This window comes from Microtus pennsylvanicus, chromosome 7, assembly GCF_037038515.1.
Source record: "Microtus pennsylvanicus isolate mMicPen1 chromosome 7, mMicPen1.hap1, whole genome shotgun sequence".
Classification (NCBI taxonomy): Eukaryota; Metazoa; Chordata; class Mammalia; order Rodentia; family Cricetidae; genus Microtus; species Microtus pennsylvanicus.
In genome coordinates this window covers 99,423,505-99,446,373 of record NC_134585.1, presented here as the reverse complement: position 1 = coordinate 99,446,373, position 22,869 = coordinate 99,423,505, and the positions used below count along the sequence as shown (strand labels likewise).

Sequence of the window (22,869 nt, the reverse complement as noted above, 5' to 3'; positions counted from 1 at the left end):
CTATCTTGGAACTGGATCTGCAGATTAGGCTGGCCTCCAAATTTAGAGATCTGCCAGCCTCTGCCTTCCAAGTATTTGAAATAAAGGCATGCACTACAAGGCCACCTCTAAGCTTTTCTCTAATTCCTTTTTTGCAAGTTAGCTGTGTAGGATGTTGTCTAGCTATTGGCCATTCAGCTCTTTATTAAACCAATTGCAATGATACATCTTCACACAGTATAAAGAAATATTCTGCAACAGTCCTCAAATCCTCATAAAACGATATGGAGAAGACAAGAAGTGATTTCCCTGAAAGGGAATCTACAGAAAGCATTCGGAATCAGGAAGAGTGGGATGCTCCTTGAGTTTGTATTAGAAAACTGGAGTGTATCTAATGGGATCAGAATGTCTCTGTATTCAGTTGTCTTACAGCTGTCTCCAGAGTTATGAGCATCCCTTTGAACTTGGATGCAGATCTGGGATAGGACAGTAGTCCTGTGTTTCAGGCCTTTTGATTCTTCTATTTCTCTTGTAATAGGGTTTTTTTTTTGTCTATTAATGAGTACATTGAGCTGGATTTCATTCAACCATATGGCATTCACATTTACTGTCAGTCACTGAGCTTAAAAAGTAAAGGTAGAAACACTATACAATCCCTGAATGAGAGAAACTTTCAACTGAGTGCAGTAGGTAGATATTTCTGACAATTAAAATTACGAAACAATAATAATATATGTACGAAGTACCATTGAAATGTAAGAAGGAAGGATGGACCTCAGCAAGCATAGAATAAATTTGTAATAGAGCAAGTGATATTTAAATCTTGTCTCACTTCCCTGCATATGAGACCATATTAGCCCATGGACAAGTAAAAAGCATGCATGCATACAAATACTTGGTATGTTATGGAATAAAATTGTTTGGTTGTGACTATAACATAGCATGTCCCAAGGCTTTTTAAGGATCACAGAAGCTGAGAAAGATAGGTTAAATTCAGTTGTAAAAGGCCTCTTATAACAATTCCTGTTCATCTATACACTGAAATTTTTAGTAGGAAATTTGGATTGCACAAAATTTGGTTTCAGTTGAGCAATCTGGTAGTAGACAGTTTGAAAAGCAGAGGTTAGTCTCAAGTACTCCATAAGGCAGACAAGAAATGACAAGGGACCAGATTTTAATATTGAAACCATAAGAGAAATAGATCTTTGAAATAGAATTAAGGTATATTTTAATCATGATTTAGAAACTGATAGAAGTTTGATTAGGAAGAATAAAATCAGTGATCTCTTACACAATATGCTGACTATAGCAAATAATAATAATAAATGTATTATATACTTTAGAAATTTCTAAGAAAGTAGATTCTAAGTGTAGTTATCACAAAGAAGACATGTGAAATAGTAATTCAATAATCTATTGTTATTTAAAAACATGCATAGTTTAAGACATATTGTACATATTAATCTTAATATATACATCTTTTATTAAGTAAAACAGCATAGTTAAAAGCGTCCAATGAAGAGAAGCATATTAGAGAAACAGGGGCCACTGTGTTAGGTGAGAGTTTCAGCTTAGGTGTACTAGTGGAGGGTTATTTTGTTCACATGGAAGAGCAGGAGGCTCAGAATGAGACCCATGAATCTACTGTGAATGTGAGAGCTTTGGGGGGGGGGTCTCTGGAGATAGAACTGAGCTTCTTAAGTCATTCCACTTTAATCGGAGCCCTGCATCTAGAGTTCAGAGAAAAGATAAATGCTCAGGATTTTGTAGAGGAGCAAAGGTTGTGAAAGCCATACGATATATAAAATTCACTGAAGAAAGCTTCTGAGAGGAAAAGACAAAGAATTAAACTAAAATAGTGGAAAACACAGACTTGGGGTCCACAATTTACAGACCAGATATTTCAATTCAAATTCAAGATAGAAAAAGAAATGGATACATTAGAATCAATGCAACCTGATATTAAATCAATATGAGTGAGAGAACAAAGGAGTGTGTGTGTGTGTGTGTGTGTGTGTGTGTGTGTGTTGGTGTGTTGGTGTGTATGTGTAAGACTGAAGCCAAAGCTATTGGCATTAATACTATTATTGTTGTTTTTAATGGTACTATTGATTATGATAATGGTTAACATTTATAATAAGTGTCTGTGTCTCTGTCTTCAAGGCCAGCTCCATCTACCATAGCCTTTGCAGAATTCAAGTTGAAAACCACCATGAGAAAGGCTTCTTTCTCTCCCCTCCTTACACTGTCTTTCTGGTTGGATTTGTTCACCAATTTTTCAGACTTTGAAGTCACAGCCTTTCTTTCATGTGTAATCAGCTTCACACCCTGTCTTTCTTTGATCTTATAATAGTTTATGTTTCTCAGATGTAGGTGAAAATGAGACAAGGTGAGATATACAGAGGTTTCTTAGGAGAAATATCTGTAAAATATTAGGGTTGGGAATTAAACTGGAAAAGGTGGGCAGAACCTTCAGACTGATGGGGGTCGACCTCACTTCAGAAGAGGAAGAAAAATTGGATCACCAAGACCGCAGACTGTAGAACCGGAAAATAAAAATGTATTCAAGATCATGGGAAGCCTTTTTAGACAATTATTATTTTAAGGTAGACCATAGTCTCTCACCATTCATCACTCATTGGCTAGGAAGAATCTAGGAAGAGTGGAATGAATATTTACACAGAGATGAGCCCCAAATAACTGAGGTCATCTGTGCATGGCCATCACAGTTACTGTCAGTGACTCATGACACTTTTTCCTGAGTGTTCTACTGGCACATATATTCTAAATCATGCAAAAAAGGCTCAGTATGTGAAGTCCCACACCACTGTCAATTATTTAATTGTGACCAAATTGTATTCCAATCCCTTTCTTGATTAGCAGTGTATCGCTGTGTCCTTAAGACAGAAAATTATTTTCCTAAACACAGCCATACTTTGTAGCAGTTCCGAGTGGGTTTGTTTGTGCATGTGAATGCAGTACCCGCAGAGGCCAGGAAAGGATATCACATCTTCTGGAGCTGCCTGACATAAGCGATGAATCTTCTGAAAAAAGCTGTACATGTTCTTTACTTCTAAGCCATCTCTCTAGCCCCTTAGTTGATATTTTGGGCTTTTTCTTTGAACTTATCTCTCGAGTTCAAGATAAGGCTCTCAACAGATTGTTGGAGCAACCATAGAATGCGTGTCTGGCTTTCAGAAAAATGAAATCAAATTAAGTCTTCATAAAGCAGACATGATAGAAGCTGGTCTCCATAGAAAGAGGAAGAATGACATCGCGAGCTATTATGTGTGTGCCGCTTCTCTTACCACTACCACCCCAATTAGGTTTTGAGATAACCCTCTAGCCTGAGACCTATTTCTGTATGTTTAATCTACTTTGACTTTGGGTTCCTTATCACAGCAGTCAAATGACATTGACTAATGTCTGCAATCCATAAGTAGGAAACTCAGTAATGTGAAATGGGCTGCAGGGCAAACAAGCAAGTACCGTGTTCTGGAGCTACATGGAAGAGGAGCCCTAGGACAAGTCAAAGAAAGCAGGTTTTCGTCTAGCAGCCATTAGTAACCAAGAGTCACTAAGATCTGGTTACAGGAAGCAGAGTATTAGAGAGACATTCTCAGAGCAACAAGGAAGAAGTTGGTATGTTCAGTCAAGTGAGAAGAGAAACATAGGCCAGGATATCTGAATTGATTGGAGATATGATGTTCTGAGGATGTGATTCATTCGTATATCCAGTAAACGTCACCAGCTATCCACGATCTCTCTTTTTTTTTCTTATAGGCCTTTTTATGTTTGAGGAAAAACTGAGTTGGGTTCATCGAGATGACTTGGTGGGTAAAGGCTTGCCACACATGCATTGCAATCCCACTTCTATCTCCAGAACCACAGAAAGATAGGAGAGACATGACTCCACAGGACTGTCCTCTGACCGCCACAATCACACTGCGAAACGAAACTCTCATTAGCAATATATTTTAAAAGATGGTTTATTTTATGTGTATGGGTGGGTTTTTTGCCTGCATATCTGCATACCCACCACATGCATGCTTGGTGCTTGTGGAGGTCAGAAGAGGATGTTTATCCACAATCTCTTAAGCGGTTCTGTATTTCACAGCCTAAGAAGGGCTCAGGGTCATGTGTGGCTATGTCAGTGTGGATGTGTGGCAACTGCTGTGCTGCAGAGAAGGAGGGCAGCAATTGTCTAGGGAAGTGGGAAGTCATGAAGTGAGTAGATGGCACATTGTTTGATTATGAAATAGTTTGTGGAAAAACAGTGCAAATTAATTTTTCCCCTAGAAAGCATCACAGTGGCTGTTTCTTTTGAGAAGCATGATCTGAGGGATTTATTCAGAGAGGGAGCTTAGGAAATACCAAATACACAGCTTGTCTGTTTCATGTCTCCTTAAGGCCCAGGTGACAGGTGAGGTAGCCATCAAAAATAGTTCTGTGTCTTCTTTGCCCGGATGAACTGCTTTAACACATAGTTCTCGATGTCACCAAGGCCAAAGTTAAAATTCAGGAGAAAGTTGGAAGTTTTAATTTTTTTTCAATACGGCCTAACCATGCCAAAGAGAGAAGACTAGACGTAAACACAGCTGGTTTAACCTTGAACTCTCATTGTCATGGGATAAAAAAAAAGATACAGTGACAAAAGGGAGCAAAGGAAGAAAGAAGGGAAAGATACCCAAGCTGCTTCTCACATTGTGGTGAAAGTCAGCCAAACATCTAACCTTCTGTGGTTTCTCCTTTTTTACATTTCATTACTTTTTTGAATATCTTACTATCACAGACATTTTTGAATAGAGCCTCCAAAACATTTCTTTGATGTTTTTGTTAGTTTTCCATTGGTATAACAAAATACCTGAGACAAGATGTTACTGGAGTTTCCAGGGTCAAAGCTTGGGCCTTCGCAGCTCTACCAACCTAGGCTTGGCTATCCATCCTTAATGAGTCAATGATACAGAGATGTAATCATGAAAAACAGAAAAAGGCTTATTTAGTGTGGCCACATTGAGAAGAGAAGCAAAGAAAGAGGCACAGTGACCCTTCATGTCCCTCTTTGGGAACCTAACCTGAAGTTTAGATTTCTTATTCTTTCAATTCTTTTTACGATTTATTTTTATTTGTGTGTGTATGTACACACACGTGTCTGTGTGTTTGTATTGGTGTATTGTATGTGTGAGTGCATATTACATGTGTGTATTGGAAGCCAATCAAAGGAACTGAATTCCCTGGTGATGGTGTTCCAGGCAGTCACTAGTCACCCAAGGTGGTTACTAGGAACCAAACTCGGGTTCTCTGCAAGAATAGTTAAGTGTGTTTATCTGCTAAGCCATTCCTCTAGCTTAGAAGTTTAGGATTTAATAGAGAGCAATAGATATGCACAACAGCAATTATCCATCATTGGTGTGTGGTCTTACCCATCAACTTCTCAGGACTCTGCACAATCTCTTTACTGGAGCCAAGTCCCTTTCAGTGGCTGGAGAAAGTTGGGTTTATTTGGAACAGTTCTGTCATTTGTCTGATAACCAAACAGGGGGCACACAGTTCTTGGGGGAATGAGTTTCCAGTGAATGAATTCAGGGGGACATAAGCAAACTATAGTACATAGGGAATGCCAGGGACTCCTTAGAGGAACATTTTTTTTGTTTTGTTCCCTCCCTCCCTCCCTCCCTCCCTCCCTCCCTCCCTCCCTTCTCTCTTTCTTCTCTTATATATTGCTTCCCAAACACAGTTTTCCCTCCTAGGCATGACATAACAAGTTGCAATAAGACTAGGCCCAAATCCTTAAATCAATGCTGGGTGAGGCAACTCAACAGGAGGAAAAGGGTCTCAAAAGCAGGCAAAATAGCCAGAGACATTCCCTACTCTCACTGTTAGGAGTCCCACAAGAATACCAAGCTGCACAACTGAAACATATATGCTGAGGGCCTAGGTCAGTCACATGCAGGCTCCCTGGCTGTTGGTTAACTCTCTGTGAGTCCCTATGAGTGCATATTAATTGATTCTGTGGGTCATATTTTTGTGGTGTCCTTGATCCCTCTGGCTCCTACAATTCTTCCTTCCCTTTTGCAGAAATTAGTCTGCTAGTCTACTATTTTAGGCTCTGATCTACTAGTATAGCAGAGTATCATTAGGGATCATTTCATTGATTACTTTTTCCCAGTCATTTTGACCCTGTCCCAGGTCTCTGAGCCATCCAATCTCTGCTTGTCAGGTGTGGGCTCCCTCTCATGGTGTGGGTCTCCAGCTGCACTGGTCATTGGTTGGCCACTCGCACAAGTTCTGCACTACCTTTACCTCAGCACACTTTGTAGGCAATAAATTGTAGACCAAAGGTTTTATGGCTGAGTTGGTGTCTGAGTCCCTCCATTGGGAGTCTTGCATTGTTATAGAAGATGGTTTGTTCAGGCTCTATATCTGCCATTTCTGGAAGGCTTTGCTAGGGTCACCCTGGTAGATTCCTGGGCGTTTCCATTCCACTAGGTTTCTACCTCACCACTGAAATGTTCTCTCTGTTCCAGTCTCTCTTACTAGTCCCTTCCCTCACTTCTGATCCCTGTGCTCTCACTGCAACCTGCCTCCAGTTAGACCACAAAATCTATTCTATTTCTCCTTCCCAGGGTGAGTCATGCATTCTCCCCTTGAGCCCCCACTGCTGCTTAGCCTCTTTGAGTCTAAGGATTATAGTATGATTATCTATTACAGACAATATCCACTTATAAGTGAGTACTTACCATGCTTGCCTTTCTGTACCTGGGTTACCTCACTTAGGATGATTGTTTATTTAGTTCTATCCATTTGCCTACAAATTTCAAGATGTCATTATTTTAACAGCTAAGTAATACTAAATTGTGTAAAATGTACCACATTTTCTTAATCCATTCTGTGGTTCAGGTACATCTAGGTTGTTTTCAGTTTCTAGTTATTACAAATAAAGCTACAATGAACATAGTTGAGCACATGTCCTTGTGGGAAGATGGAGTATCATACCAAAAGATGGGCTAGCTGGATCTTGAGGTAGATTGATTTTCAATTTTCTGAGAAATTACCATTATTGATTTCCACAGTGGCTGTAGAAGTTTTGCACTTCCACCAGCAGTGGAGGAGTGTTTTTCTTGCTGTACAACCTTACCAGCATGAACTAGCATTTGTAATTTTTACCTTAGCCATTTTGACAGGTATAAGATGGAATCTCAAAGTCATTTTTATTTGCATTTCCCTAATGGCTAAGGATGTTGGAACATTTCCTTAAGTTTTTCTTTTTTGTTGTTGTTGTTGTTATTTGAGATTCTTCCATTTAGAATTATCTGGTTAAGTCTGTACCCCACTATTTAATTGGATTATTTGGTTTGTTTATGACTAGTTTCTTGAATTCTTTATAACTTTTGTCCTCTTGACAGTGTCCTTTGCCTTACAGAAACTTTTCAGTTTCATGAAGTCCCATTTATTGATTGTTGATCTCGGTACCCGTGTTATTGGTTTTCTGTTCAGGAAGCTGTCCCCTCTGCTAATGTGTTCAAGGCTGTTATCCACATTCTCTTCTGTCAGGTTTGGTGTATCAGGTTTTATGTTGAGGTCTTTGATCCATCTGAACTTGAATTTTGTGTAGAGTGATAGATATGGATCTATTTGCATTCTTTTACATGACAACATCCAGGTAGTCTAGCACCATTTAACAAAGATGATTTTCCCCATATCTATGGCTTATTTATCAAAAATCAAGTGTTCAATAGGTGTGTGGATTCATTTCTGGGTCTTTGATTTGAATCCATTGAACAATCTGTCTGCTTTTATTTCCAATAGCATGTTGTTTTTAGTACTATAGTTTTGTAATATAGCTTTAAATTAGGGAAGTGGTACCTCTGGAAGTTCTTACATTGCATTGTCTGGGGTTGTTTTTTGCTATCTTGTTTTGTTTTTGTGTTTCATATGAAGTTGAATATTGTTCTTTCAAGATCTGTAAGAATTGTGTTGGAATATTGATGGGGAATGCTTTGAATCTGTAGATAGCTTTTGATAAGATGACCATGTTTATTATTGTTAATCTTACTGATCCATGAGTGTCGAAGATATTTCTCTCTTTTGATATCTGATATCTTCCTCACTTTCTTTCTTCAAAGGCTTGAAGTTATTGTCATCCAGGTCTTTCACTGCTTGGTTAGAGTTACCCCAAGATATTTCATATTATTTGTGGATATTGTAAAGGGTGTTGTTTCTCTGATTCCTTTCTCAGCTTATTTGCTAGTTTGTCATTTGTAGAGAGGATGGCTACTAATTGTGTGTTTCTTTCTTTCTTTCTTTTGTTAATCATGTATCCAACAACTTTCCTGAAGGTGTTTATCAGCGGTAGGAGTTCCCTGATAGAATATTTGAGATCGCTTATATATGCCATAATACCGTCTACAAATAGTGATACTTTGACTTCTTTCTTTCCAATTTGTATCCCCTATCCCCCTGTTCTTGTCTTATTACTCTAGCTAGAACTTCAAATACTGTATCGAACAGATGTGGAAAGAATGGACAGCCTTGTCTTGTTCCTGATTTTAACTGAATTGCTTTGAGTTTTTTTTTTCATTTAATTTGATACTTTCTATAAGATTATTGCAAATCGTCTTTATTATGCTTAGGTATATACCTTATATTATAAACCCAATAGTTTTATCATGAAGTGGGTGTTATATTTTGCCAAAGGCTTTTCAGCATTAATGAGATGATCATGTGTATTTTTTCTTTCAGTTTGTTTATAAAGTAGATTACATTGACAGATTTTTGTATGCTGAACCATCCCTGCATCTCCAGATAAATCCTACTTGATCACTGTGAATGATCTAGCAGAGTGTATCCACCGAAGTTGGGTGTGGGGCATAATGATGAGAAGGAGAATAAATATTGAGGAATAAGTAGAAAGGCACCTAGAGAGTGAAGGAGATTCCCTGGTGGCCGCCTATTTGGAGTTATGGCTGCTATGTGTTCTCTGGTCCAGCAGCGAGTCTCTGTTCAAGTTCTCCTATCTGTTCTTTTGGCACAAGAAGTCTGTTTTCCTGGCTGGCATAGTGTGTACCTGTTCTTCAAACTGACATGGCTTGCACCTGTTCTCTCAATAGACCAGCTTAATTAATCTTAACAAGATAGATTAAAACCAAAACTAATAGGGACAAATTAGAATGCAAATGATTGGCTCCAGTTTTTTTTGCTTAATTTTAATTTAAAATTTATTTCAATTTCTTAATATTGGGTGGGTTCCCATGCCTTGGTGTGCCTGTGAAAGTCAGTGGATAACTTTAGAGAGTCATTTCTTTCTTTACTTCTTTACATGGGTTCTGGGATCCGACTCGGGTAGCCACATTTGCATTATACTTTACCTACTGAGCCATCCTGTTGAAACTTGTTCATTAATGTTATGTTTTATCCTTTGTCCATAATGTTAAATGGAATCTGAGGTCTCTGGTTAAGTCAAAAATTTCTGCTTGACCTCTTATTAGTCTGAAAGAGAACAAAATATTTGACTTCCCTAAGTTTCCATGTCCTTATCTGTAAAATGAAGGAAAGCTTGCTCTAATTCAGTGGGGAAATATGTAGAAACTACCACAACTGAACAATGATGAATAGAACATAGCCCGGTTCTGGTAAGGAGGAACAAGGAAGCCAGGCCAAAGCTAGGTCCTGAACAAACACTCAGCTTCTTCACTTGTAAAAAGGTATGGTCGTATTTCCATTCATATGTCTGATGAAGATTAAAGTAACACACTTTAGTAAGGTGTAAATAATAGACTAATTGTTAAAATGTCTCAGAATAGAATCAGCACAAGGTTAAACATCCACAAATTGCTTTTTCCAGTAAAGGTATTATATTGATATGTTTTCAAATCAACATGTCTATACAAGGTCTTTGCAAAAATATTTGCAGAAAATTGATTTTATCATCATCTTTTACTTTGTAACTCTTCATGAAAACTAACAGCACAAATTAGTGGGTTCACTGTGCCATTTTTATTAATACATATATGCGTATATACAATATATATGCATTGATTATAGAAAATATTTTGAATTTTAGAGAAGAGTCACTTTTTCCGAAGTGAAAATTTCACACCAGAATAACTGAGAATTTCCTTAAGAATTTTTTTAGATATCAGGTATTATAGTTTATTTTTATTTTTAAAAATCTGTCATTTTAATATTTCCTAAAATTGAGAAAAATGTGATTTATGTGTGCTGACAAACTGGATATTGAAAGGTCTACTTAGCGACTGTGCTTCAGTTTTACATTGAGATAGTTACTACCTTTTAAATGAAAATAACCTTCAAACTAGTGAAGCTCTAACACCCTTTAATCTTCTATTTCTTTGCAAGATAATAGTTGGAGAAACGGCCGTGTTTTGCCTACAGTTAGCAACAAGGGATTTTGAAAACCAGGAAAAAACTATTTTAACTGGAGACTGTTGCTATATAAACCCACTGGTACGCCGAACTGTCCGATTTCTTGGTATGTATCCATTGACTTACTTTAATATAATAATAATCATACATAAGACAACTTTTAAGATGACCCAGGATGTAATTTCCACATTAAGAAGGAAAGACTGTAACCCCTGAATATTATTTTTTTTAGAAAATAGCATGTATGCAATTAAACTAAATGACTTAGTGTGTATATAAAGTTACAGAATGAATACATGATGAGTAATATTATCCTGAGTGGTGACGTGGCACAAGGAGGAATATCATATTTAATATGCTGTTCTCCTTGCACTAGTCCTGAGCTAGTTTTCATGAAAACTGAGTTATAGTGACATTTCTGTTAGAAAACAAGAGACACTGATACTTTAGCGTTCACCATGAAAAGGTCATCACTTAACAAAATGGCAAATTACTAAGCATCCTTGTAATTCAATAGAAATTTAGAGAAACCCAGTTTATTGGACAACCAAGTTTACTGTAAATTATCACTTCCTGGTGTGTTAGATTAAAGTGACCACAAATGTGTGTATTAAAAAGCATGCAGGATGAATTTTGATGAACACTGAGAGATTCACCAAAAAGCCTGCAACTTTTCAGTGTGTGTCTCATGTTATGGGTCTCAAGATGAAAGCTTTGGAGACAGAAAACAGCACACTGTTCCATAGCTGCTACACAAGAGACGAGACATAGAAAAATCAGGACCATAGGCAGCTCTGAAGGCTTAGGGTCTTTATTTGGATTTCTTTTGTGTGTGTGTGTGTGTGTGTGTGTGTGTGTGTGTGTGTGTGTGTGTGTGTGTGTGTGGTTTTTCGAGACAGGGTTTCTCTGTGGTTTTGGAGCCTGTCCTGGAACTAGCTCTTGTAGACCAGGCTGGTCTCGAACTCACAGAGATCCGCCTGCCTCTGCCTCCCGAGTGCTGGGATTAAAGGCGTGTGCCACCACTGCCTGGCAGGGTCTTTATTTGGAAAACTGAACTTTTCACTAGTATCAAATTAGGTATCTCCAAATCCCCCAGGTATCTTTTGAAGGAATATTATATAAAATATATAAATATTTTTAATAAATAAATATTATGTAAAATGATATAAAATATTCAGATTTAAGGTATATACATATATATACACCTTAAAATTTTTTCTTTGTGTAAGTAATGTGCTCTTGACACATTTCTCTTTGGAAACAATCCATTTAATAATAATATAAGTAATGATCAATGGCATCTGTGGCATCTGCAAAACTAAAAGTACTTGAAATCAATACTTTCCTAAAAACTATTGAACCCAGTCAGTTGTGTCCTTGAAGAAAACATTCTCTGCATTGGCCTGCATTTGTGAAGAACATGTACCACAAAGTAAAGTGGGCACACTACTCAACATATTTCTTACTGATTATATACATTTTCTTTCACTTCGTTCCCATGGTGACATGAAGTTTCAAATCTGTTGTAAGAAAATGAAAGCCTGTCACTAAAGCCACACTGCATAAAGTTGCACTTTGCATAGGTACCCTGTGCTTTCTGTCAAAAGGGTGGTTGTGCCTATGAGATCCCACTTCACAAATGATCTGTGCCATCAACAGCAATACCGGCTTTGAACGTGAGACACTGACATTTTGGTTTTAAGACATATTCGGGAACTTTTCAAGTATCAAGAGACATTTCTATATTCTTCCCAAATATTTCTATTTTAAACAAGGGACCTATTAACACTAGATAAAAAGAGCAGTTTAGTTAAGAAATGAGTACATCTTAGCCTACATTTCAAAGGAGTACAGACGTGCATGCCAGGGCTTAGCTTTGAGGTTTTTGAAGGACAGCTTATGTACGCTAGCATCTTATTGGCTTCAGTTTGCTACCTTCCCTGCCTCTCCTGAGTTTCTGCCTTTCACAGCCTTTCCTTGGTGTGATTCATGGCAACTGCTAAGAATCAGGAAAGGAATTTGTGCTGTATTCTTTTGAAACTTAAAATAGAAAAATCAATGTTTCTATCACCTTGACATTTGGATACTCAGAGTTTTGTTATGTGTATATTTTTGTGCATAAAGAAATCTTACATAATATTTTGAAGATTAAAAAAAATCCGTGGATCTAATACTGGAAAATTATTTAATCCTTTGCAACTTTTATGATGACTTCCCAATACAATAGCAAGTCGTGATGGAAGGCTCAGAAAAACAAACAGTTCCAAAATGTACAACTAAGAAGGAAATAAAAATATTTATTTATGTAAATAAAATCAATATGGTTTTTCAATAGGCCAATTCTTTGGGAAATATTATTTTGCTGTAAGTTTAAAAATCCTTGGAGATGGAGAAATGGCTCAAAAGTTAAAAGTACATTCTGCTTCTACCATGACTTGGGTTTTATTCCCAATGCCCACATCTAGTGGCTCTCAACCACCCATACGTCCAGCTCCAGGAGATCTGAAATGCTCTCTTCTGATCTCCTTGGAAACCTGCACAAATGTGGTACACAAATATACACTCGGATGAACACATACATGCCATATAAAATAAATAAGCCTTGAAAATAATCAAAATAAAATGAAAATTCTAGTGAATTTTATTACCTCAAATTAGAAACCAGTGCATCTCTTCCCATCATAACCATATCTTTGAAGGTTACGTTTTTTGCATATGATTTTTGTTGATGACAAGATTTGTTATAAACAAAACTTAGTCCAGGAAGAAACTAGGGAATATGTAAAATGGAAAGAACTGATTACGTGCATGTATGGAATGTGTTATAGTTACTAAAATATTTTCATATTGAATTGTTATAGAATACTTTTTTAATTAAAGAAGAAGAAAGCTAACACTGTCTGTTTTCTTTCTTCTCCAGGAATTTATACGTTTGGACTGTTTGCTACAGATATCTTTGTAAATGCTGGACAAGTGGTCACAGGCAACCTGGCTCCACACTTTCTGGCCTTGTGTAAGCCCAATTACACAGCTCTTGGGTGTCAACAGTACACACAGTTCATTAGTGGGGAGGAAGCGTGCACAGGCAACCCAGATCTCATCATGCGAGCAAGGAAAACCTTCCCATCCAAAGAAGCTGCCCTCAGCGTCTATGCTGCCATGTATCTGACGGTAAGGAATGATCAACAATGCCTATTGCTTGGGATGTCTTTTCCCTTTTCCAAGTATGAAATTCTTTCCTGCGCTGTAATGAGAGAGAAAACTAATATTCAATCTATTCTTAACGATTGCTGGTTGTACTGTGAACAATCTTAATGCAGCTGGTTCTCTTGAGGTCATGTGTGGGTAGCTGATTACATTAAAAAATGTTGAGATTGGAATTTCTGTTTGTAAATATATTCGCCTTTATACTTAATAAGACTGAACAGAAACAAATTTGTTCTGTGCATTCCCCACTAAGTTCTAATAGCATAATTTAGAGAACTGTCTGGGCTCCTGGCTGCCTACTCAAGCTCTCTGATTGCCTGGCCCTGGGAAAGAAGGGACTCTTATTTTAGAAAGCTCTTCTGTTATTGGTAATTACATCCTCATAAAGTCTCAATTAGTATTCTGATCTTTCCTCACCGAACTAATCAAAATATCTTTAGAAATTACGTTGTCCTTTTATTCTTCAGTATTTGCCATCGTTTTGGTGAGAGGAGCCAGGCTCTGAGTAGAGGCATCCTAAGACCTTGAAGTGGGGTTGAGCAGCCACAGCTGATTGTATTACTGACAGCAGGGAAGGAGAAAAGGGCAGCCTTGGCAGGGAGAGCTTGACCCCAACGTGCAAGCCATCAGCTTTCTCAGCTTCACCAGGAGATTGGAGTTGTGGGCTTGAACTCCAAACTTGTTTTCTGTGGGCTTGACCATAAAACGTGGTGAGAAACACAAAGGACATAAATATCTTTGGAACGTCTTCTTCTCAGTGGCTCCCAGATCTATCCCTTTCTGGTTTTACCTTATCAAGAAAAGCTTTATAAAATAATAAAATACAAAAATCCTGCCCAGTATGAAACCATATTCAATTATTTCTAGTAACTTGGGAAAACTCAGGATTATTTTTATACTCCAGAAGCTCTTTGATGATGGGAGTGTTTCTAACGCAATCACATCAGGCTACCACTGAACGCAGAGAGAGTCTCAAGTGTGAGGTAGTGATACGTCTCTCTAAGACTGGAAATAAAGATTACTAAGTAGTACCAATGTGCTAGCATTTCCAGTGCAAGATAAATCTAGAGGTCACAAAGTACAGACTTGAAGAGTTTGCTGTTGTTGTTCATTTTTTAAAGGTAGGATTGCTGCTTGTTTCCAGATGGGTCTAGAATCGACTATGCAACCTAAGCTTGCCGCAAACTTTTGGCAATCAGTTCGCTTTAGCTTCTTAAGTGTCTGGACTGGGACTTTCGAAAGCTTATAAGCCGGGATAATTGTCCCCCTCACTGTCCTGAAGTGAAGCTTATTTTATTGTTTTGCCGCCACTTCCTGCTGATTGCTGTGAAATGTTTGTCACGATTTCCTTCTTGCCTTTTCACTCTGTCCCCCCAAATCTGGATGTTCCTCGAATTCTTCAATTTCGTTAGTCTATCAGCTTTGCATTCTCCTATGCAGAAAAGGTACCTCTTGCCACTGAATGAAATGTGTGAACACACGTATTCTTCCCTATTCACCCCATTGCGTGACTACAGGCTCCTCCTGCTAGGATATGCGGTACTCAGCCACACGGGGAAGATTTGAAATGAGTGAATCAGAGGCATAAGGCAATCTTTCATCTATGCCTTCAGCTAAATCTGATGCTGAATTTTTATATTTGTGTAGAGACTCTAAATATATCTGCACATGAATATGTGATCAAACAAATGATGGAAGGGAAATTGCATAGTGCTTTCTGAAGCCAGATATGGTACCCTCTTTTAGCACTAATAGAAGTTAGATTTTGCTGTGTATCCAGTCCTTTGTCCCTGGCTATGAATATGCAACTAGAATAAAATGCTTAGCCTTTTAGTATCCTAAATAGCCCTTCAAATACATTGCTATGGGACAGTGCATCAGCCTCTTATGTTCTAAAAGAATCTTCACGTTTTATCTTAGCTCTCTTCTGCTGAACACCTGCAAGCCTTTCTTCTGGAAACTCATGCTTTGTACACTGCACTGTTCTAGTGATCAAAAGACAAATAATGTATTAATAATAATTAATTATAATGACCTTAGCAAACATCTCTTGGGCACTTACTGTGGTTCAGGCTTCACCTTTACTCACTTATTACTAAACTAATTTTTAATTATAATACATCTCAACATCTATTAATAATTATTTATATTTAATAATCTATTAAGTGCAATAATTTTTAAAAATGTGCGTAACACTTTGTAGCTGTATGTAATCATTCTACCCTTTTATAGTCAGAGATACTGAGAAAGTGATGTCCTTTGTTCAGATCTGTTGACCCATAGATATTCTTGGTGATAATGGTCTTCAAGATGCCTTAGATAGGGGAACTTTAAATTTTGATAGCTCATATGTTCATAGTTAGCCAACAGCCCTCTTCTTCCTACATTATTTCACCATCCAGTACAGTTTAAAGTTGGGGGTGCAGACGGTGATGAGATTAGAGAGTAGCCCGGTGCTAAGGAATCTTCTATCATTAAATGCCGTTCAGACTAAGAACTAGGATCCCTGCTTGTAATTACATTGATGGGTACCTCTGTCTTTGCAACAATAGATTCTGTTCTCTGCTAACTGCTTTCTTCTCTTTTCCTCACCACCCCTTTGTGTGTGAGAGAGAACGTGGGTGGCTGCTATGGCAACTCCGAATATAACTCCTGCTGCAAATACAGGATTTCCAGTCAGCTTTTACCATTATATTTGAACTTATGTACAAATGTATTTTGCCCCAGATTCGCTAGTGACACCTTGGGAAAAAACCTTCATAATGGAAAGGTTGGATGTTTCAAATTAATTAAGTCTCATGGAATGCTTGCCAGAATTTCGATAAGAGGGCATATAGAAAAGAATGCCTAACAAGCAGTATTCTTTATGGAAATGATCTCATGCTGGTGTGTAGAGACATGTTTATTTAATGTTAGGTCATAAACATGTGGGCTCCTAAGAATAAAAGGATGCTAGTATGAAGTATTTGAAAATGAACTGAGAAATATTTGTTTGATGCTTCTCTGTGTGGCTTAGCATAAACCAAGGAATTTGAACTCTCCTTCAGGATCTGACTTTAATTAAAGCTTTGGGGATAATTTGATTGTAGATATTTCTTTTGCTTTGCTGAGAAGTTTAAGGGGGAAAAAAAAAACCCTAATCCTATTTTTACAAAAGCTATTAGTTTCCTTGGTTGAGGGAATAATCTAAATGCTATTTAACCCTCAACTCTCATATTTCTAATTTAGTGTTAATCCATATTAGAATAATATTTAAATTTAGTTTTGTGATATTTTCATATGCCTTGGAGAATGAGTTCTCAAATTAAAAGCAAAGGAAAAATCTTTCAATGTTGAGAATGAAAAATCATATTTGAATTCCAGTTAACCCTATAAATTTTTGAAATAGAAAAGCATGTCCTCGTATCTCTTGGTCACTTTCAAATCTGACCTTATTTTTTCTTGTAATAAAACATGATAATAATAAAAAGATTGGAAAGATGGTTCAGTGGTGTAGTAATAAGGACGGCAGCGGGGCTGCGTCCCCAACACCCCAGCCGCCTGCTCGGCTAGCTTATGCCCCGAAATAATTACACGGACATTGTATTCTTTTAATCACTGCTTGGCCCATTAGCTCTAGCCCTTACTGGCTAATTCTGATATCCCAATCAACACATCTCTAATAAACTGTAGCACCGGTGTTACTGGGAAAGATTCAGCATGTCTGACCTGGCGGCTTGCTTCATTGCGTGCGTCTTCCCGGGAGCAGGAAGCATGGCGTCTCTCTGAGGCATCTGCTCCTGAGAGGAGAGCTGTGGAGTCTGAGCTCACTTCCTCTTCCTCCCAGCACTCCATTCTGTTTACTCCACCTACCTATGTTCTAACCAATAAAATGGGCCAAGGCAGTTCCTTTATTAGCCAATGACCTTCCTCCATCATTTCCCCTTTTTCTGTTTAAACAAAAAAAAAGGAAGGCTTTAACTTTAACATAGCAAAATTACATATAACAAAACAGTTATCAAGTAAAAGTTACAATAATCTTTATCATAACTAAGGAAAACTATAACTATAACTAACTATTCTTAACTCCATCAAAGACTCCAGAAAGATACAATACTACCTAAGCAAACAAGAAAAAAGCAACTTTTAAAACTCTAGAAATGACAGAGACATCTCACTGCCTGGACAGTCACCCAAAGTTCCTCTGTACCATTGGGGCATCCATCTTCAGCCTTCAGGCCCATGGTATCCAGCAGACATTTCCATAAAGCAGGAAAATTCAAAGTCAGTTCAGTCACTATCTGTTGTGTCCTGCAGAATGTCTCGCAGACTCTTTCATGAATCAGGAACCCCGAAAGATCATCTTACCTTAGGCAAGTTCAGTAGTCCTCTCTTTGCGGGTTCTCTGTGTCTATGGACTATGCAATAGTCCAGGCAAGAACAGTTTCTTGCCCAAATGGCTATCAAACTCCATAAGGTGCTTCTAGCTAGCCGAGCAGGCGGCTGGGGTGTTGGGAAGCAGCCCCGCTGCCGCCCTTATTACTACAAATGGTGCCCACGGGATGGAATAAACCCACTTAAAAAACCTGAGAAGGCTTAAAAATAAGGGAGAGAGAGTTTAACACAGATTTTTGCTGTTTGTTGGTGGCATGCTGTAGAGAGATTTCCTGATTCGGCAACAGCAGCAGAAAAAACGCTGTGTCATTTCAAAGTGTGGCTTCCTGGGGCTATGCCGCCAGTGCAAACTCTGGCTTTATGTTTGTGTTCCTGCTTGGGATCGGAAGGAGAGTGCTCTGGGACCTTGACAATGACTCAGAGCTTCCCGCCTGCTCCTGGGCAGAAGGCAGAATCAGGCTTAGGCAGGCGGAAGAGCATGGCGGATTCCTGCCGCCATACAGGGACGTGTTTTCAGACTGCGCAGTGCTCTGTGTGTCAGATTTGGATGTAACTTGGATGAAAAGAATTTCTGTGCTGCATGCTCAGTCTCAGAATTAAAGTGCTGAGTGCCGCTCCTACCTGGTGGCCCCAGAGCTAGCACAAAATGGTATGTCCTCCATTTTGAAATTTTCCTGACTCAGCAGCAGGAACAAACCTGTGTTGTTTTAAAATGCCGGCTTTCTGGGCCATCCTGCCAGGGCAAACTCTGACTCTTATAAACATGGCTACAGCCAGTACCTCAGCCATGAGGCTGGAAAGCTAAGGAATGGGCTACATCTAGCCAGCAAAGCCACGGCTTTAGTCCTACTGAGATTGCTTGATAAATTAAAGACTCGTGTGGTCAGAAAAAGAGAGAGAGATACAGTAAAAAGAGAGATTCAAAGACAAAGAAAATTTTTAAATGATTTACAGCGTGTTAAAAATATATGCAGACTAAAAGTTGAAGTTCTTAAAGTAAAAAACAAAAGAAAAAAAGCAAGAGAGTTGTTGTGTGTGGTAGTACACACCTTTAATCCCAACACTTGGGAGGCAGAGGGAGATAGACCTCTGTGACTTCAAGGTCTGGTAGCACACGCCTTTAATCCCAGTGCCTAAAAGGCAGAGACAAACAGATCTCTGTGAGTTCAAGGTGTAGTAGCAAACACCTTTAATCCCAATGCCTGGGAGGCAGAGACAGGCGGATCTCTGAGAGTTCAAAGACAGCCTGATCTACAGAGTTATTCCAGGTCAAAGATGTATGCTCAAAAAGCAAAAAGTTAACCTAGGAATGTCACAGCTTAGATTCTTAAGCGCCTAGTGATTTAAAGGCGCAAATCAAAAGTGCTCCTGGATAGTAAAAAATTGCAGATTCACAATAGGACAGATTCAGACCACTAAATGAGTCACACTGTTGGATGAATGTACGTAGGCTTGGGAGAGAGAAGAAAAAGAATATAGAGAATAAAGTTAATGATTTTAAAAAAAAGTAAAGTCTTTAAAGAGACAGAGTACAGATAGTTAAGAGATTAAAAGAAATAAAGAAAAATAAGCCATGTAAAAATGGAAAATTCACAGAGAGTCTGGATTATGTACATTGTGTTTTCTTTAAAATTTTTGACTGTGAAGGAGCTAAGTACAGAGAGACATTTCATTATATGGGCTGCCAAGTGGAACCAGAACGGATATCATGAGGGTATGATTTCAGAATTTGGATCTAAGGATATGATACTTTGGAAAAGAGATTCTTCTTTTGTTTTCACAGAGGATCAGACCTTATGGATTGCATTTATCCCGATATGGTATGATAGACCACGCCCTCCTGAAGGGTTGGTGTGAACACCTTCAGAAAATTGCTTCGCTCAACTGCCAACTGAGATGAAACTAGCACACAGGTTATACTATGAAAGACCTACTTAATGCCGCCCCCATTCAGCAGGAAGCAGTTTGGAGAGAAAAAACTGCGCCCATATTCCCAAAAAATTGTTTATAAATGTTCTTTTACATTTAAAGGGGGATATGATATAGATATGAATAATTTGCATTAGTATAGTGTTAATGGATAATCATCGAAAATAGTAAAGCTTGCAGTCATGTTAGTTAGATTTTCTAGATATATAGAGATATATTTTAGATAGACATTCTTCATGTCTTTCAAAGATTACAGAATAGGACATTTAAAGTTTTAATAACTTAGGACTTTTCATGACAATGAGACATTCTGCTCCTGGCAGCACCAATCTACTTCAAGAGGAAGATGGGCATCAAAGAGGCTCATTATGGAGTTTGATAGCCATTTGGGCAAGAAACTGCTCTTGCCTGGACTATTGCATAAACTGGACACAGAGAACCCGCAAAGAGAGGACTACTGAACTTGCCTAAGGTAAGATGATCTTTCGGGGTTCCTGATTCATGAAAGAGTCTGCGAGACATTCTGCAGGACACAACAGATAGTGACTGAACTGACTTTGAATTTTCCTGCTTTATGGAAATGTCTGCTGGATACCATGGGCCTGAAGGCTGAATGGATGCCCCAACGGTACAGAGGAACTTTGGGTGACTGTCCAGGCAGTGAGATGTCTCTGTCATTTCTAGAGTTTAAAAGTTGCTTTTTTCTTGTTTGCTTAGGTCATATTGTATCTTTTTGGAGTCTTTGATGGAGTTAAGAATAGTTAGTTATAGTTAGTTTTCCTTAGTTATGATAAATATTATTGTAATTTTTGCTTGATAACTGTTTTGTTATATGTAATTTTGCTATGTTAAAGTTAAAGCCTTCCTTTTTTTTGTTTAAACAGAAAAAGGGGAAATGATGGGGGAAGGTCATTGGCTAATAAAGGAACTGCCTTGGCCCATTTTATTGGTTAGAACATAGGTAGGTGGAGTAAACAGAACGGAGTGCAGGGAGGAAGAGGAAGTGAGCTCAGACTCGACAGCTCTCCTCTCAGGAGCAGACGCCTCAGAGAGACGCCATGCTCCCCGCTCCAGGGAAGATGCACGCTATGAAGCTCCAACCCAGGATGGACTTAGGCTAGAATCTTCCCGGTAAGACCGGTGCTATACAGATGATAAGAAATGGGCTAGTCCAGGTGCGAGAGTTAGACTAGAAGAGGCTAGGTAGAAATGAGCCAAGCAGTGTTTAAATGAATACAGTTTGTGTGTTGTTATTTCGGGGCAAAAGCTAGCCGAGCAGGCGGCTGGGGTGTTGGGGATGTAGCCCCGCCGCCGCCCTTATTACTACACAGTGGTTAAGAGCATTGGCTGCTCTTGTGAAGGATCCAGGTTTGATTCTCAGCACCTGCACGGTGACTTACAACCACCTGTAACTCCAGATCCGTGATGATCCTGTTGTTCTCTTCTGGCCTCCGTAGGCATGAGGTGTGCACACAGAGCACAGAAATTCATGCAGGCAATATTCCTGAACACATAATTTTTAAGAACTTAAAAAACCACAGAGAAACCCTGTCTCAAAAAAAAAAAGAAATTATAAACTAGAGTCACTACATAAGTGGTCCTTGGTTCCCATTGTGTAATTCCCTAAGGTGATCAACTATAAAGCTACAAGTGAGTCATAGCTTCCCTCCTGGGTCTTATTCAGCTTAGTAGTCAGCTGAGGTTTGCCTCGGTTGGTACAGTGAAAATAACTGGGCTTCTCTCATTCTTACAAGGTCTTTCTGTAAACCAACTAGCCAGATTGTGTCTCAGGGCAGCTTTCCAAAAGGTGGAAGCCCCAAGCTTTAAGGCATCTGGAGATTTATGCTCCTCATTCCCTTGGTATTCATTCCATCATGGTGTTCTATCTATCCAGACAATCCACAGACAGCCTGTAGATGGAAGAGCCAGCCAACTTGACTATAAGAGGTGGATCTGGGGCTGGAGAGATGGCTCAGCAGTTAAGAGCATTGCCTGCTCTTCCAAAGGTCCTGAGTTCAATTCCCAGCAACCACATGGTGGCTCACAACCATCTGAAATGAGGTCTGGTGCCCTCTTCTAGACTGTAGTCATATACAAAGACAGAATATTGTATACATAGTAAATAAATATTTTAAAAAAAGAGGTGGATCTAATGCCATAAGAGGACTTTGTGGTTGTTACATAATTTAACAATGTTTCTTCCATCATTGGAAGGAAGACTACTGCTTTTCCTCTGCCTTCAGTGTTGGTGGTCAATCACGGGCACCCTCCTTCCCTTACTTCCTGCGCAGTTGTACTTGTGATCTCACAGGGTTCCATGTATGCGAACTACACATCATATGGTGCTGAGACATGACTGGAAGATCACCCACCATTTGTTTCATAAGACAGATCTGAAATCATGCTTAAAGGGGAAGATACTGTGTTTTAAAGACACACTGTGGGCTCCCACTCTGTCTTCTCTGTCCAGTGAGAGCCAGCTGCCATCACTAAGCTGTCCTCTAAACTTCCACACATAAGAGTAACTTAATCTTAAAATGTATAAGGTCCATGGCTTCAGATTTCACAGGAGGAAATTTGATCAAGTGTCTGCTCAGACATATAGAAAAAAAAATTTCTTGGCTCACAATCAATTCAACAGCTATACCCTGTATTTGATGACTGATGCCACCACTGCCATCATTAGTCAACTGACACTTTTCTTGTTAGCTTCCAGTTGACTGTTACTGTGTTTGGTGAGAAAAGGGACAAAGGCCATCTGTGAAATACCCTATGTGTTCCAATGTATTTCCTGGTTGGGCCCTTTTAGTGACAGTGGCTCCCTTCCCCCACTCTCTTCCTTGAACTCAGTGTTTCAAAATTTTCTATCTAATACACAATCTCTCATATTACCGTGGGCACAGACACTAAACAGTTATTCATAACAATAAAGCATAATGATGCTGTTTTGAAATTGCACACTTAAAATTGCAAAGATGAGTGGTGATAAAACCC

General features: G+C 38.7%; 1 protein-coding gene across 2 annotated transcripts in view; it reads left to right on the top strand.

Moving 5' to 3' along the window:
* Plppr5 (phospholipid phosphatase related 5) overlaps positions 1-22,869 on the top strand; it is a 106,181-nt gene that overhangs the window by 35,514 nt on the left and 47,798 nt on the right. For both annotated transcript variants that reach the window (XM_075981507.1, XM_075981506.1), the window contains exons 2-3: positions 10,339-10,471; positions 13,286-13,536. In XM_075981507.1, coding sequence (XP_075837622.1) covers positions 10,339-10,471; positions 13,286-13,536 — 384 coding nt within the window. The remainder of the gene's footprint in view (positions 1-10,338; positions 10,472-13,285; positions 13,537-22,869) is intronic.